Source organism: Etheostoma spectabile, chromosome 10 (genome assembly GCF_008692095.1).
Source record: "Etheostoma spectabile isolate EspeVRDwgs_2016 chromosome 10, UIUC_Espe_1.0, whole genome shotgun sequence".
Taxonomy (NCBI): Eukaryota; Metazoa; Chordata; class Actinopteri; order Perciformes; family Percidae; genus Etheostoma; species Etheostoma spectabile.
This window is the reverse complement of record NC_045742.1, coordinates 14,677,828-14,695,368: the sequence shown is the minus strand read 5'-3', so window position 1 is coordinate 14,695,368 and position 17,541 is coordinate 14,677,828. Positions and strand designations below refer to the sequence as shown.

The following is a 17,541-nucleotide window of genomic DNA, read 5'->3' as shown; positions in this document are numbered from 1 at the left end:
AGAAAGACTAACTGGCTTGTAGGAGCCAGAATACTTGCTGTTTGGTAGGGGGTCATATACTTGTTTTTCCTCATCAGATTGTTATCAATTTTAATAAATTCATATGATGTGATTTTCTGGAATTTTCTGTGGGATTCTGTCTTTCACTGTTAGAATGTACATATGATTAAAATTATAGATCGTTGCATTCTTTGTAAGTGGGCAAACCTGCAAAATCAGCAAGGGGTCAAATACTTATTTCCCCCACTGTACTATACTATGACTTTTTGTAACATACTACAGTATACTTTAACTGTTTTGGGACATGCTATACTATGACTTTTTAAGACATACTATACTATGACTACTTCGATATACCATACTATGAGTTATTATGAATTATGAATTGTAACGACTTTTTTATGACATATAATGCTGATTCTTTTGATGTACTAAACCATGACTTTTAAATTACTTTTTACGACATACTGTATGACTAATTACAGTATATGCTATAACTTTTTAACATCTTTCATGACATTTTTATGACTTTTTATTATTTTATCGGCATACTATACTGTGACATTTTATGACTATGATTTTTTAAGACATACTTCACTATCACTCTTTTACGACTTTTAATGACATACCATACTATGACTATTTTGACAGACTACACTAAGACTTTTTACGACATACTACACCATGACTTTGTAATGACTTTTTTATGACATATTATATTATGACTATTTACAAATTTATAAGATGTATTATGCTACAATTTTTATGATATACTGTACCATGAATTTTTATGATATACTATATTTTGACTTTTTTAACTATATATACTATAGCTTTTTTCAATATACTATACAAAGACTTTTTTTGACATACTATATTTTGACTTTAAGTATATACTAGTCTATTACTTTTTTTAATAAACTTTTTAATGATATATACCATACTAAGACTTTTACATATTATTCTTTGATTTATTTAAATGACTTCTCATGACTTTTTTATATCATGTGTCTTGACTGACATGTTGGATTTACATCGCAATGTACTGTAGTTCAGCGTCACATGAAGCGCTTACCTGCAGCACTTTGGTATCAGTGACAGCTCCACCGCCTTCAGCAGGCTTTAGAAAAGCAGATGTCCAAGTTCATGGCTTGTCTTGGTTTGGGATTGCCACTCTCCCATCTACTTTCCATTTTACAATTTTATTTGTAAATTAATTATGAGTAGCAACTTTATTTACTTTGTGCATTTTTGTTACTTTTCTATTGTTAACAGACCAGATACTGAAGACCTGCTAAAAATTAGTTGAGTTAAAGGACACGTAATTCAAAGTGATGTTTATTGTCAGGCTAAAATCGGTTTTGATACCAAAGCAATGTAAAAATAAAAATAGTACAACAAAGTACATCATTTTACAAATACTCATAATGGAGGTTGGACATATCAGAATAATCAAATAAATTCAAACATGTCACAGTCATAACAAAAATAGAAAAAGTCAATACAGTACATAGAATGCATTAGGAGCTATATACTTGAAGTGTTTGCTATACCATAGACTTTACAAAATTCTACTAGAAAAACTCCCAGTACCAATGGAATATCAGGTAATATAAAATATAAAAACAAAACACAAACAATACAAAAAAAACAAAACAAAAAAACACTTATGGTGTGTGTGTGTGTCTGCATTTATACAGGTGCAATCTGCATGCAAATCTGCCTCTGTGTGACAAATGATAAAAGCAGCTAGTTTGTAAAGGATTCTGTGCATCATTGGTTTGACAGCAGAATGTTAGCTCTGTCTAATGGAGAATTCATATTGAAGAAAGGCATACTAAATGTTTTGTCTCATGAGTCCCACTTATGGTACGTGTCCAAATAGGTATTGCCCCGCTTTCCAACATTGGACGCTCGATGGGCTTGCCTATGGCAGTTTTCAGTTTCTCCTTAATGAGCACTGTGCCAGAGGACACAATCCTTTACAGTATATGCTCTGTTGTATAGTGTTTGATAAAACTGATCAAACCAGTGACAGAATCAGAGATGAAAAGTTGGTTTTGGTGCAACCCTAAAGTAGCAAAGTCAAAGATTTTGTGCTGACAGCTTAATGAGTCAAACAGTTTTTTTGTTGTCCTTCTGATTTTAAATGAAACAAAGATGGTTGACATAATAATGATAAGCTTTATGGGTCAATGTTGTGTGTATTTCATGATGGTAGACCTTGGAACTGACTAGTTCCCCTCAGGGAAACCTCTTCAAAAGATTAACACTCCGATGGATCAGACAAAAGTACACAGACAAATGCCACTACAAAAGTCCACTAGTAACCAGAACAATAACAATAGTAATAATAATAATATTCCATGACCATATACATGTTTTTTTTCTTTTTTCCCCGCATTCAGGGAGCAAAAATAGATAATTTGGCAGAAAGAAAAACTGTGTTGTCTCGACAGTCCACACTTTGTCTTTGAGTGTGAAAGGTTGCAGATAATTAGCTGTGATGCTAATCCGTTCGCTCCTGGGAGCTCCCATGGAGAGAGCAGTTACTATGGTTACTGCATGCTCTCTGTCTCTGTATCTAGTGTGTGTAACAGTCTGGGAGAGAGTGTGTGTCTATACTGTATATACGCACAATATGTAGGTGTTGGCAAGCCTTGGGGGCTTTGGAGGCAGGTTGGTAGTGATAGATTGATCCCCGTGTTGACTGATCCCCCCCCACTGACGCTGTAGATATTAAGACTTCTAAAGCTGATCTGCAATCTGGCCCTGCTACATCTGGACAGAGCCTGGGGCTCCGGACTGAGAGGAGGTCTGACTTTTCAATCAGGGGCAGGTCCCGTTACTGATGGGGCGGGACTTGTTGATACGATGTCACTCAGGGGCAGAGCTCTGGTTCTGCTGGTATATGGAGGCTTTATCCTTCAGCAGAGCCAGGCACAGGTGGCAGCTCCAGCTCCCTGTACAACACAGAAACAGTGAGAGAAGGCTCAAGAACCGCGGGTGTAGAAATCCACCACCAGCTAGTCACGCAATCACTTTGTTTGTTTAGTCTCTATTTAGATAAGAAAGTGCATTCTTCATTTAAAATTAAACAAATTGATAGACAATAATCACTATTCATATTGATGTAAAATATATATTTGCGATAAGTGACGCGTGTGAAGCAACTCTCGATTGTAGCGCCTTCAAACCATGAACATTGACTTGGCTGGGGATTCCATCCTGTAATTGTAATCAAAGCTATTTTGTTTTTAACATCTTAGCAATAATCCAACAAAAAAAAACGCTTTTCTATTATTTTTCTGAAGTAAATTACAAATCAGAGAAATAAATCCTACTTTTACCAAACAGCCATTACATCATATTTAAGCTGTTGCCCAGAAACATATAAAGAATGTATTTATGAGAAAAAGGGCAGGTAGCCCCATGACAATTTCAGGGAGGTGTCAAAGGAAATGATTATAGGAGAAGAGACGAGATCAGACTGCGGGTGACATTAAGGTGACCTTGGATATACTGGGTGAAGCGGTGTGCATGGTAACAGCCTCTGACCCAGTAAAAAGTGATGATATCCAGGATGAATGACAACATGTACATGTCTTTCGAGTCTGTTAACTTCTGCAGTATCCAGTGTAAGCTTACCCTCTGGTGGTTCGGTCATGGGGGGACTTAGACAATACATGTGATAGCCTCGGTCACAGTCATCACAGAACAGCAGCTGGTCCTACAAAAACACAACATCATGTTATCTACTGATACAGCAAAAACAATCAGCACCTGCCAACAACTAAATAAGTAAACAGGCCAAAAAAAGAGATAAACTATGTCTACAATATTTACAACATGCTATGGCTGCATTAAACCCCAGTACAGGGAATCTCAGAGCAGAAAGGGGACTGAACTGTGATTTAATAATGTAAAGGTTGAAGATGGAGCTATTGTGTTTTATGGTTAGTAACAATGTATATAAGGGCTCACATCATTCTCTGAGGTGCCGCAAACATTGCAGCACTTGCACTCGATGCACTGCCAGCGGTAGGTTTTCACTGCAGCCATCATCACTGGTGTGAACTGCAGGCATGTTGGATGGCCTGCAGGAAGGAGAGGACATGTTAGAAATGTTGATTTCAAGTAAGATAAAAAGAAATTATGCAATGTGATAGCAGAAAGTTTGACAGGCATAGCAACAGTAACTTAAGGCTTTTTCACAACTGAAAGTGTGAACCAAGGTCTGGACTAAGATTGTTTTTGTTAAATTGTATACATTTGATCAGGTTAGTCAGACTGCAATTATGCCATCGCACTAAATAACTAGACATGGCATAACTACGTCCTGTTGTCGTCCAATAGGTGAGCTGCGTCGCCCAATACTTGTAACTGATTGATTTGTAGACGCACACCTGTAATTTTGGTTCAGATCAAACTATAAAGTCTGGTTGAATTAGCTTGACCTGCCTCAGTTATCTACAGAGGAATTAGCTAGCTTGGACAAATTGATTACTATTGAAGAATTAAGTGTGGCAGTACAGAGTAAGCAAAAGGGAAAATCCTCAGGCTTTGATGAGATTGCCCTGGAATTTTATGCAACTTTTTGAGAACAGTTGGACCCTTTCCTCCTTGACATGATTAACTTCTCTATTGAAAAGGGTGAATTCTCAAGGGATGTTAACACAGCCTTAAATCCCTTACTTCTGAAAAAAGATAAGAATCCTACAGAGTGCTTTAGCTACTAGCCTCTGAGTCTGCTTAACGCGGATATAAAACTCTTTGCAAAGCTCCTAGCCCGTTGTTTGGAGTCTCGTATGGCATAATTAGTGAACTCCCACCAAACAGGATTCATACAAACGAAACTAGCAGTGGTTAATGTTAGACGCCTTCTCCACATCGATGCGGCAGAGAACAGCAAGACCCCCAATGTCACTTCTTTCTCTTGACACAATGAAAGCCTTTGACAGACTTGTGTGGCCATTTTTATGGTCTTAGAGGTGATGGGCTTTGGTAAAACTTTCATTGGTATGATTTAAGTTTTGTATTGTAATCCCTCAGCTCAAGTCTTAATCGGACACACCTCCTCTTTATTTCCAGTTTCTAGATTTTCCCGTCAAGGTTGCGCCTTAAGTCCTGCACTATTTTTCATTTCTCTAGAGTCGCTGGCTCAAGCTATTCGCCAATTGATTATGATGTCACCAATATGCATTCATACAACACAGCAATATCTCTCATTATTCACAAACAATGTTTTTGCCTTTTTAGAGAACCCCTCTCGGTCTATCCCTTACCTTCTATCTTCATGCAGGAGTATGGAAACTTATGATGCTTTAAAATTAACTGGTCAAAGTTGGCACTACATCATTTAAATGAGACTGCCCGCAATTCAACCATCTCTGCTGACATCCCCATTGTTAAACAGTTTAATTATTTAGGCATTGAGGTTTAACCCTGCTTAAACCAGATTGTTCAACGTAACTATTCTGTTGCTCTAAACAATGTTTTTAAAGAATGTTTGGTCCTTCTTGTCGAGGCCCCTCCTCACTTGGTTTAGTCCAGATGTTTCTGTTTGCTGGCGTACCTTAGAAGGTGCCATGACAGAGCCTTGGTCACACATGATGTTCTTTTTGCCCATGTTTCTAACAAACAGTGCCAGCTATGCTTTGGCCCCATTATTTCACATCTTATCAAGACTTGGGGATTGGCTGAAACACACTGCCATGCAGCTTGAACTGGCACACTTTTCCACTTTATTCAATAATACAGCCCTCCTGATTGGTGGATGGCCGATAACAGCCCCTCAATGGGAACAAAGGGGGTTTCATTGTCTAAAAGACAATTTAGCAAGGTTAGCTACCATCCTGACTTGCAGAACACATTCAATCTACAACGTTCCTCTTTTTTCTTTTACCTTCAATTAAGATCAGCACTCAAGGTGTACAATGTCCCTTGGCAGAGGCCTTTGCCCATCCATCATATCCTGAAGTTATTTACTGTACAGCCTAAAAACTGTGGTATGGTATCTAGGCTTTATCAGTTCTTAGTGATGTCTGGCCATTCTGCCCTTCCTATTGAGAGGGTCTGGGCACGGGATCGCCCAGGCCTGAGTATTGATCTCGACTGGCATTCCAGAAGTATCACGCAATACAGATCAGCAAATTCACTACAGTTTCATTCTGAGTACATAGCTCTAAAATGCAGCACATGAAAAGAATTAGAAGCCTTTTATGCACTTTCTGCCTAATAAAAAGTACATGGAAAGGGAAAATTACATTCTAATAATGATCTTCTGTTTTTGCCTCTCTTTATGGTTTATTCTCACATGCTTGAATCTTTTGTGTGACTTTTGTTTTAGGTACGGGACTAGATAAGGTAAAAGTTCACTGTAAACTATCTCTCCCTGTACATTCTTTCTTTCAACGGCAGTTGAGATAAACGGGATTGGTAACCTCGGGCTGAATGGTGTGCAGGGGGGAAGAAACAGGGTGGCACCAGACTGTCTCCTGTGTTCATATTGTCTGTCAGAAATGTTCATGAGTCATGTTAACAAAGGTGTGCTCTTAGACTGGGATGTACTTTATATAAACCAGTTTTTTCTTCTACCTCGTGGAAGACTTTTACACATTGTGCTGTTGTGCTGTGTGAAATTGTTATTCCTATACCTGCAGGTATAAATAAAATACAAAGGCCAAACTTGCTATCCATGGATCAAAAGATTGCCTAACTCATATCTCGCTTAAAAAGCATTCAGAGAGAGAGGATCAGAACCAAAAAAGGACTCTTGACTGATTCCACACTGATTCAACGATCAAGGAAGTAATTTCTCCAAAATACTGGAGAGTTGTCTCCCCGGCCCCCTCCTTTCTAGACCCAAAGCTCAAGTTTGTTGCCAGGCTGAGACCGCAGCATTCACAACAATGTTGCTAGACGCTTATCTCACACATATTACTTCACAGCACTGCGGAGTAGCTAACGTTAGATGCTGGCTATACTGACAGTCATAAAGGCCCGCGCTCACGCGGAGCTATGTTCCCGACTAATAGCATGTTAGCATGGCGGTGTTCACTTTACTGGCTCTGTCTCAATTGTTTTTGCGAGTATGTAAACAACTCATGGTACTATAGCTATATAATTCAATGTGAGTACACAAATGTTGAAATGACGTAACATGCCCGTCCCTAGTAGCCATGATAAATTAACCTGAAGCTAATGCTTACTTGTTCAGGAGGAAATTAGCCAACTCAGCATCCTTTTGGGCTCTAAAATGTCTCAATCTATCAAATACATCTCCAATATTTACCCGGGTTTGTTACGTCTCTGGTCACGCAACCGTTAGAAACATATTGTTTTTTTAGGTCGGGTAGAATCTATCTATCTATCTCCGTGATCTCGTTCGTTTGTTAGCTGCTTTCATGGCTGTACTAACGTTGCAGCTGTAGCAAGCTGGTTTACGTTTTTACAGGTATATCTGGCAACCCGGCCTGGCTGTCAAACTGGGCAGTTGGTAACACACAAATTTCCATTACGGAACGGAAATTACAAAAAGGTGTAAATACTGGCATTAGCATTGTTGTCAGAAAAATAGTATTTCAACTTAATATTTTTCTTAATATCTAATGACGCATTGGGGTCATTTTTGGATTTATTACAGTAAATACATTACATATTGGACCTTTAATATTACTGTGCCTTTTTCTGTCAATGTCTTGATTCTGAATGATCTGTCAGCCTTTCAGCTCTCTGGAACTCAAACACTAGACTTACAGCTGCTAAGAGAATGATTGCAATGCGTTGGAAACCACCTCATGACCTGTCTGTCCGTGCATGAATTCTTTCCTTCTTTGATGTAGTGTATATGGAACTTTCTACAGCACACATTCATGGAGGGCCGGGAAAGACTCTGGACACTTGGCTGAGCATCGCTGAATCGTGGCGGTCTGGGCTACAGCCTTTGCTTTAACTTGTGCAAGTGTTTGGTCCCTGGTCTTGTGTCTGTCTGTGGATGTGTTTCCGCATGTGTTGTTTGGTCTCCCTACCTCCCATCTTTCCTCTCTGTTGTTTTTTTTGGCCCTGGGACGCGTTCCCAGTCTCAGTGTATTGATTGTAATTGTTTTGTCACTGTTTGTCCTAAAAATATGTATAATAAAAAAAAGAAAAATATTTGATCACAAAAAAACTAAAAAGTCTGAATGTTCAGACCAAACGAGGTAGGTGTGAAAGCCTCCTAAGGTGCATCAGCCTTAGTAAAAAGTTAAATAGTAATAAATGAGACATGACAAGTTCATACCTGAGCGTCCACAGTCTGAGCAAGACACCAGCTCTTCTGATTGGCCAGTCTTCTGGTTTAAAGTGGAGTCTCCAAGACAGAAGTCACAGTAGTCATTGGGCAGTGCCAGCCCATTGGGACCCTTCTTTGTTGCTGAGTATGAGAATGAGTGAAGAAACCATTCAGTGCACATTAAACTGTCACTTTAAAACTAAATTATTAATGAATTAAATAATCTTATCTTATCTTTCTTCCAGATGAATATATTGCTGTTTGTCTAACTGTAGTAAAATACAGTTTAAATCAAATATTTAAAGTATTTAAACTTTGCAGCACAGTTTTACAAACATGTTCATCAGACAAACGTCACTGTATTTTGTATCTACTGTAACTAATGACCCTAAAGTTATGAATGAGTGAAAACTGACAAAACGCACTTAGTGAATCGATTTGCTAACGGTGTTGCACGCACAAAAGAAAACAGCAATGCAATGAATATGTTGGGGGGGGGAGATGGTTGATATGCTTAAAAAAATAAATCCATAATTCCCAACTGTGCAAGCATGTTTTAGTCAGGAACATTGAGTCTTATCCCAAAATTGGGATTCAAAATCATGAAAATCAAAAAATGAAAGGAGCAACAACAAAAAAAATGAGAGAGAGACTTCCCTTGTACAAACATACACACATGCTACATGGAATGTAGCCTCCCCCCCCTCTGTCTCTCTCTCAACATTAGAGAGTGACTCACTCTTCTGCTCCTCAGGCTGGCGAGGAGTGGGTGGTGCCTCGATCTCCTCGCGGTCCTCGCCCTCCTCCTCCGCCAGGTGAGAGTGTGTATAGTGGTAGCTCAGGCCAGGACGGTTCTTGTAGCGCTTTCCACAGACTGACACACACAAACAGTCATACAAAAGTGTTAAAGTGATGGCGGCTAATTCTAACTCGTTCCAAAAAGGCTGATGGGGGAACCACAAAACCAGTTGTTCATCACCCCACTACCAGCTTTATTTTCACATGGTTAATATTTCGCTGATGCGCTAGTAGCCAACTCATACAGCGGAGGTGAGGCATTTCAGAAAAAAATTACAAAAAAGAAAGAAAGAAACCAATTCGGAAGGGCAACTTTTCAAATTTCTATGCTATCAAACTTAGTTCCAGATGGGCTTTTTCAGATCACATCACGCATGGCAGAAGGCTTGGTTTTGCCTTTTGGGATGGGGGAAGCAAAAGCTTTTCTTTCTGACAAAGGAAGCTTCTACTCACTGTCGCAGGCGTAAGGTTTGTCCCTCTCCTCCAGCGCTGCAGCGGCAGCCTCTTGTTTTTTCTTGCCATTCTTGTCACTGCGACCCTATAGAACCCATTTAACAGTTGACACATACACTTTTGAAGGATCAATCCCACAGGGAATGGACAAAAGACGTGATACTCACCTTGGACTTGCTCTTGCCTCGTCTCTTTGGGGTCTCGTCCTCAAAGTCGTCATCATCCAGGTCATCTAAGTAGTCGTCATGGTCAAGGACTCGCTGCAGTGAGAGGGTCTGGATTAGGTCTCACTGTATTGAATATATTAACTTCTCCCTACTTTACTTACATTTAGAGTTTGATGATTGATAAAAATGCCTCAACGTTGCTTCACTGTTTTCTTCATTTTTGTCATTTAATTTAACATTAAAAACATGTTTACTATGTTTAACAAAAACATGTAGGAGAAGCAGACAGTTTCTCATAAGGTAAGATATGGAGAAGATTGGGAGAAAAAATTTGCCCTGCCTTAGAAAACCCAGCCTACGACTGACTTGGAGAAATAAGGTAAGTTCAAGTTAAAAGCTAAAATAAATTTAAGGATTTATTATAAAAATTAAATGAAAACATTAGGCATCTATTTTAAGACAATTGTATAACAACCAAAATCTATTCCTGCTCTTTGTCCTGTGCTCAAGTAACAATACTATTGCAAAAAAAAAAGACCTGTGTCCTTAAACAAAATACTTTTTCGAGTGACTGAAAGTTTGTTTTGACTTGTCGATATTAATTGCTCAGAGGGATTTGCCTTTAAACGCCTTTTCGCATGTCATGAGTTGTACTGCGAGACTCTAGATGTCAGTTGCATTGGAAGACTGTTAAGCCAGCTTTGAGCCACACCTTACGGACACGCCCAGAGGACGTGTGAGTGGCCGCTGAGGTGGCAGGAGGTTCCACAGTTACTGAGTCATCTTCAGGGCCGCGGAGGTCCGACACTCCGCTCCTCCTGTCGAGGGGCTCCCCTTTCAGCAGGGCCTCCAGACTGCTGCCATCCACAGCCCCCAAAGCATCACGCTTCAGACCCAGCTCCAAATCTGCTATACACACCAAGCAAATTGGTAACACATGCATTGACATGACATGAACACAGAAACAGACAGACACACAAACATACCAAAATTAATTAACAGAACAGGGCATCCTACTCCTGCAACCGTTAAATATACAAATATTGACTAAATACATTACAAAATTTTACTAGTAAGGTTGATGAATGAACCCTACTTGACTGTTTTTGTGATGGAAGACAAGTGATACCTGCTTTGAGAGGAGGGAAGGCCAAGCGGGGGTCCTCAGGGGGGTGGGAACGGCGTTTCTTCCTCCAGCGACGGGCTGGATAGGTGTACAGCTGCCCTGGAGCTACACCTGATGAGACACAGAACAGAACATATAGAAGAACCAGCAGGCGGAGTAGGTTTTGGTGTGCTCCGTTGCACTAAATAACCGGGCCGTTTGCGTCTTGAAAGGTGTATTTTTTGTACAGATGACATGCTACACATTGTAAATTAAAATAACAAAAAATACAAATCACATAAAAGAAGAACTTCTATAACTAATTTTCTATGTTTTTCATTAGTTTGCAGATTATTTGTAAAATGCTTTTTAATTGATTTTATTATCATGATAACACATGAACTGAAAGTCAACTACAGGGTTTTTCCTGCACAGAGAAAGTATTGCCGCACCCCCAGAGAGGTTTTTAGCCAGTGCCAAAGGAAAATAACCAGCGCCAAAATGGCTGATTTTCAGTAGTCAGCCTCCATCTCATCCACAGCTGCTATATTTTACATATGCAGCTGGCATTGATAAACCAGCTAAGCTGCATTGTTTTGACTGAACCTGAATGCTCCACTGTGAAGACAGCGCTAATGGGATCTCAGTTTTACCGTGCAGTCAAGCTTTGCAGGACTCTCACAGTGATTATGCTGCTCTGGGAAACTAGAGTCGCTGTTGTCTGTGCGCTTGGCAAGCTGCGCTTCCATCTGATGCCATCTGTATTAAATTTAAACACTTTCATAAAAACTAGTCAGAGTTGCGTTAAATAGCAGATAGCGTTTGTTATCTGCCATCAGAAAAGACCCCTTCTGAGGCAGGAACACCCTGAACTAATGATAATATTGTTAATGTTATTATCATTCGGCACTTATGCCATACCTGCACTCCGGTGTCTCTTCTCCATCCAGATGTAACAGTTAGACTGGGCTACACCAGTCTGCGAGTCCAAGAAAGGCATGAGGATGCTGCGCTCAGCGCATAAGCGAGCGTTGTAACTATGACACTGCTCCATAGCATCTCTATAGTACTGCTCTCCCAGCCTGAAATGTGAAAGTTGGACACTGTCAGGTCAAATAACAAAGTCACTGATTGTTATAAATTAAGCTTTAAAAATAATAAACACTGTAAAACTAACACTATTGAGCTATTAATGTATGCAAGTGGTATCTGAATCTGTAACTGTATATGCATTATTACACTCATGCAATCCATTCTCTTTTTCCATATTTTTTTTACTCTTAAAATGTCCTTGTTGTGTTCAAGTTTTTGTATAATATCCACTTACTGGCTTTTTCTGTTGCTTTCAATGGTTTTAGGTACGAATTTAACTATATATGACATACATAAAAGTATTAAAGTATATAAGTATTGAAAAATGCCTCAATTGTCATTCAATACATAAGAATTAAATTCCATTAGCGTCAGTGAGCCAATAAGCATGCAACATGCTTCTACCAAGATGACTGCTCGTGATTGGTTGTCTAAATGTAGTAGAGGCATGGAGGAAAAAGTCTGCATTATTCAGAGACAGGGCTTACGTGTGTTGTATTAAGAAAGGCTTGAATACAGTGAGGTGTAAAGAAAATAACAAATGAGATAAAGATTTGTATTGTTATGTCTTAATACCTTTCGTGAAAATGGATTTTAAAAAAGTGGTATCGAAAAAAGGTTTGTTCAGGAACCAGAATCTAAGTCACATTATCGAAAATCGGATCACACATAAATTGGCTTTTTTGGACCTGCGCACCCTACTGCTACTTGGCTTGCATATTGCATTGTAATTCCTAATTCTCTCATTCATTCTTTCGTATTTCTTAAACTAATCACAATTATAATACGCAGCCATTTTCGGTGCTACCAAAACGAATAATCACTATGGTGCACGAGTGAGTGTCCTTCCTCACAAATAACGTTCCAGTATTTATTATCAGCTTCATTGTTCCACCAGCCTTCTCACCGAGTGTTGCTCTGACTGCACGATCGCTGCATTTATTAACAGCACCCTCATAACCAGGCCTGAATTCATTACAATGCCTTACTTCACAACATGAACAGTAACGATGGAGGGACCTCAGAACAAAAGGTTGATTGTTAGCAAGCCTCTCCTCACAACAAAGCACCCGCCAAGTTGACAGGTTACTGTTAAATTAACTCTCTCCTTCATCTGCACGCGGTAGACTACCAACAGTTTGGATACACTGTGTGTAACACCACCTTAAACACACCCGTGAGTAGCTAAGTTAGTTATACGTAGTGGCTAAAATACAACTCCACAATGGGTTAGCCTCATTTATATTTGCCCACAGCTAACAGGCTAACATTAGCTCAGTGGATAACGTTATTCTCTTGGGACAAATATTGTATTGAAGATGCGATGTTTACCGTTTTCAGTACCCTGTAGTAACATGATGATTAATCAATTATACATGTAACTCTGTATCGCTGCTCGTTTTACTGTGACAATAATTAAAGGTAAACTTACACTTTCACAACACTGTCGACGGCCGCCGCCATGTTTGCCTATTGCGGTTGTGTGAAGTACCACTGCGCCTGCGCATAGACGTTTGTGACCGTTACTGCCTCACAGGGTGAAAAACACGAAGTGCACTTCAAACAGCCACTGCATGATTCTGTTGGATCAATGCAGCAGACACTAAAGCACTTTTTTACTGATTATTTTGATGGGACAAACAATGTAACAACCACAACTTTCCCCCCCACATCTTTCAACTCCCCGATAACCCAACAATCCCATTCAAACGTTTCTATTGTTAAGGCTGGATTACCAACTGCCCCAAAAGCCCCAGTTTATTGTTTTGGTTTAGGCCTAATTACTTGCAAATGTATGCACCACTACAGTACAGCTTTAATTGATATGTGCCGGGTCCTGTTGGAGTTCACTGACCAGATGAAGGAGCTGGTTATTGCTGGAATCAAATTTGCTGGAATCAAATTCACCACCCTTTTCCCACTTGCCCCCGTTTTGACACAATCACCAAAGGTAAAATGTCAGGCTCCTCTTTCCCCTCAAGAAAAGAATGGTGGATCTGCTAAGTAACGTAAAGTAATATAAACACACACACACATGTTTTGTATGATATGAAACAATTGTTTTGTGGACACACTTTTTTCCAAAGATATATATGTTGTATTATTGTTGTACTCATATTTTGTTTAATAGGATTTTAGCATCTTCAACACAAATTTAGCATCATTTCTCGTCCCAAGCCTGTCCCAAAAAAAGAGGTAGATAATCCTTTAAACACACTAACACTAACCTTAATAAACGTCTTTGGCAGGAAAATCTTTTTTAATCAAGGATTTTATTATTAAGTGCAATCTTGATTTTATGTTTTTAACTGAAACTTGGTTGGACCATAACAGTGTTGCTGCTGCTCTAATCGAGTCAGCTCCTCCTAACTTCAGTTTTATGAGTAAGAATAGACAAGTAAATAAGAAAGGAGGTGAAGTCACCATTTTGTTTAATGACTCATTCCAATGTACACAAATGTATTGGGTAAATGTTGCTTCTTTGGAATATATGGCTCTTAAGCTGAGGTCCTCTCAAGCTATATTTCTTAATATCTACAGGCCACCTAAAACTATGCAACCTTCTTTGATGACTTTACTCAACTGTTGTCTATAATATGTATTAACTTTGACTGTGTAATTATTGCTGGTGATTCAAACATTCATGTTGACAACCTCCAGGACAGAGGAACTAAAGAACTGTGTTGTGTTGTGCACTTACTCATCATGCAATTTTCCCCCTTCTTCACTGACAAAATTCTGAAAATTAGACAAGCAGTCAGTGCCTCCATGTCAAGTACAGGATATGTGTTGTCTCATGCAAAACCAATTACATTTTTGATGCAATTTTATGCAATCAACCAAAAAGACCCGGAGGACATTATACAACATCTGAACTTGCTGCCTTGGTATTCTGCCAACAGGCTTTTCCAAATATGTTTCAAATTGTTTGGCTTCAGATCTTCAACAGATTGTAAACACATCACTTCTTTCAGGTATCTTCCCACAGGCCCTGAAATCTTCACTCATCAAGCCACTCTAAAAAAAGACCAATCTAGACATGTCACCAATGAGCAATTATAGGCCAGTATCAAATCTTCAGTTTCTAAGTAAAATCATTGTTAAAGCAGCTTTTCGACAACTTCTTTTGATTAATAAAGCACTGAACGGGTTAGGGCCAAAATACATTTCTGTTCTGCTGCTACATGAACCCCCCAGACCTTTCAGGTCTGCTTTCTGTCCACAGAGTCAGAACTAAACAGGGAGAAGCAGCAATCAGCTTTTATGCACCACATATCTGGAAAACACTCCCAGAAAACTGCAGGTCAACTGCAACTCTCAGTTCTTTTAAATCAAGGCTAAAGACCTTTCTTTTTGATGCTGCCTTTCTATAAATTATTTTTCATTTCTTATACCGTAACTTTTATTCTTGTAATTGATGTGTTTTTGTATTTTAAATTTTTTTTAACAGCTTACTGAAGGTGCAATATGTTATACTGACAGCTAGTGTTTAAAATAGTAACTGCAGTACAAATTCTAAATACTGGAGAGTGTCTCCCCCGCCCCAGCATCCACAACAATGTTGCTAGACGCTGATTGTCTCACATAGCCAGACTTTACTTCACAGCACAGCGGAGTAGCTAACGTTAGATGCCAGCTATATTGGTGGTCATAAAAGCCTGTGCTCACACGGGACATAGCCAACTGACAGACACACTTCCTAGGCTTAGAATTACGGCAACAATCCCTAAACACACTGCAAACTAACAGTCCTCTCTTTCCGATTTACAGCCCCCCTCTCTTGGCTTAAAATAACTCACCATCGTCGGCTACGGCTGCTGAACCGGCTCCACATTGGGGGCGGCTGTGGCTCAGTGGTAGAGCCACAGTTGGTGGTTTGAACCCTGGCCCTGCAGTCCCATGTCAAAGTGTCCTTGTCCAAGACACTGAACCCCGAGCTGCTCCCAATGCTGCGCCATCGGAGTGTAACTGTGTGTTGAGTGAGAGTGAGTAAGAATGAGTGTTAATCTGATGAGCCAGTGGCAGCCTCGGCCACAGTGTATGAATGTGTGTGAATGGTGAATGGTTCCTGTACAAGTCAGAGTAGTCGTTGAGGTATACTTAAGAACAGTTCATTTACATTTTGAACAGCTGTGGCCCGCTTGGCTGCCTGTCAAACTGGGCAGTTTCTAATAACACACAGGCCCAAACACAAACAGGATCACGCAAAGGAAATTTCAAAAGTCAGAAAAGATGTCCCCACCCCCGTAACACAGTTACACCAAAATGACAAACCATGGATAAATTCGCTGGACATCGATGCCATTTCAAGCAATGTTAGGAGGATCTATGTTAGAGTATCTGTTCAGTTTTGTATTTCACCCAGACAAAAAGTCTTCGCTAACTGGATAGACATCCACTATCAATGTGGGCTTTCAACTTTGCTTCTGGAACTGGAAAAATATGGCAGCTACACTGGTGTCAAAACTATCCTCAAGAGTTCTTCAGTTGCGTGATTGTGTTTTATTAAATAACGCATAATTGTCTGGAGTTTTGAAGAGGTCAAAATATGTACTGATTGGTCCATTATGTTTCAGACAGGGTTGAATTAAATCTTGTGGCAAAACTGAGCTTGCGTGATGTTTAATTGGCCAACATTCACATGATGCAAAGTTCAAAATACATAGCCTATCATTCCACACCACTAGAAGCCAGATGACTGGATATTTCCAGTTCATTAAAAAGTTCACAAAAAAAAATGAGACTGGCTGGGATACTTTGACAATGCGGTCAGGAATGTCTTAAATCCAAATCAGACCTTAATTAAACCAAATTAAACCTTTAAATCATGAAATTTACTTTTTAAAAGTGGAATATAGTGACAACAAAGCCCACTCTTTGGTCAAAGAAGTCGGTTTTCACTGCTTCAACTGTTACGCCCACAGAGAGGTGGACCTACAATGCACAACTCAAGTAGTGGAGTTCATGGTTTTATTGGCAAAGCTAATAATCAAAAGCAACAGTGTCCAGTAATCGACAGGCAAAGGGAAATCCAGGAAAACAGGCAATAGTCAAAATCCAAGGGAAACAACAGGAACTCAGGATAACAGGACTCAGGGAAAACCGCTAGAAGGCTGAACACAAGGAAGCAGACGATCTCGCACTGGGGAAAGGGGAAGACTGAACTTAAATACACAAGACAGGGGGGACAATAGGCTCGTTCGAGATGAACTGCGCCTTGCCTGTAAAGTAGATGAGAGCAGGCGGCAGCAGCTAGGGGGGGGGGACAAAAAGCTGCGGTAAAGTCGGACAGTTTCCAGCCGATTCCAGCAGCCTTCAGGCTGGACAAGAAGTTACAGAAACACTGTGGTGCGGTTCCGATTTAATAAAATGTAATCAGGCCCACATATCAGCTGGTACACAGTCTCCAGTTGTTTTAATTATGACAGAGTAACTCTCAAAATGTTCTACATGCAATCTGTTGCTGAATTTAATTAACAACAGACTTTAGATGATCCGTGATCTGAACGGATATAGTCTCTCTGACTTCTATACGTCACTATCAACCACACAACATGTGTTCTGTACAGAAAATGACTTTATCCATCCATCCATATTCATCCGCTTATCCGGTATCGGGTCACGGGGGCAGCAGCTCCAGTAGGGGACCCCAA

The 17,541-nt window shown here is 39.7% G+C and overlaps 1 protein-coding gene and 1 long non-coding RNA gene across 4 annotated transcripts; one reads left to right on the top strand and one right to left on the bottom strand.

Annotated features, from left to right (window-relative positions):
• Positions 1 to 1,322: 1,322 nt before the first annotated feature.
• On the bottom strand, positions 1,323 to 13,424 carry LOC116697077 (zinc finger protein ubi-d4). 3 transcript variants are annotated; one of them, XM_032528387.1, is made up of 11 exons: positions 13,320 to 13,424; positions 11,717 to 11,877; positions 10,820 to 10,927; positions 10,403 to 10,599; positions 9,691 to 9,783; positions 9,524 to 9,608; positions 9,012 to 9,146; positions 8,282 to 8,413; positions 3,985 to 4,097; positions 3,649 to 3,730; positions 1,323 to 2,963 (listed from the first exon to the last, which is right to left on the bottom strand). In XM_032528387.1, the coding sequence occupies exons 1-11, from the start codon at positions 13,349 to 13,351 to the stop codon at positions 2,878 to 2,880; spliced, it is 1,224 nt and encodes a 407-aa protein (XP_032384278.1). In that variant the 5' UTR covers positions 13,352 to 13,424; the 3' UTR covers positions 1,323 to 2,877. The 3 variants fall into 3 exon arrangements, with proteins under 3 accessions (XP_032384278.1, XP_032384279.1, XP_032384280.1); XM_032528388.1 differs by having other exon boundaries at positions 10,403 to 10,596; XM_032528389.1 differs by lacking the exon at positions 9,012 to 9,146.
• On the top strand, positions 3,018 to 15,703 carry LOC116697078 (uncharacterized). The gene is made up of 3 exons (XR_004333909.1): positions 3,018 to 3,029; positions 5,598 to 5,602; positions 15,568 to 15,703. It is a non-coding gene; the product is annotated as an uncharacterized LOC116697078 (long non-coding RNA).
• The last annotated feature ends 1,838 nt before the right edge of the window (positions 15,704 to 17,541 follow it).

Bases quoted from the DNA above. Each gene is read 5' to 3' on its own strand.
- LOC116697077 (XM_032528387.1), bottom strand. From the start codon at position 13,351: ATGGCGGCGGCCGTCGACAGTGTTGTGAAAGT. The intron at 9,147-9,523 runs GTGAGTAGAAGC...TGTGTGTGTCAG, and splicing joins CAAACCTTACGCCTGCGACA to TCTGTGGAAAGCGCTACAAG. The intron at 3,731-3,984 runs GTGAGCCCTTAT...GTGTTTTTGTAG, and splicing joins GCGGCACCTCAGAGAATGAT to GACCAGCTGCTGTTCTGTGA.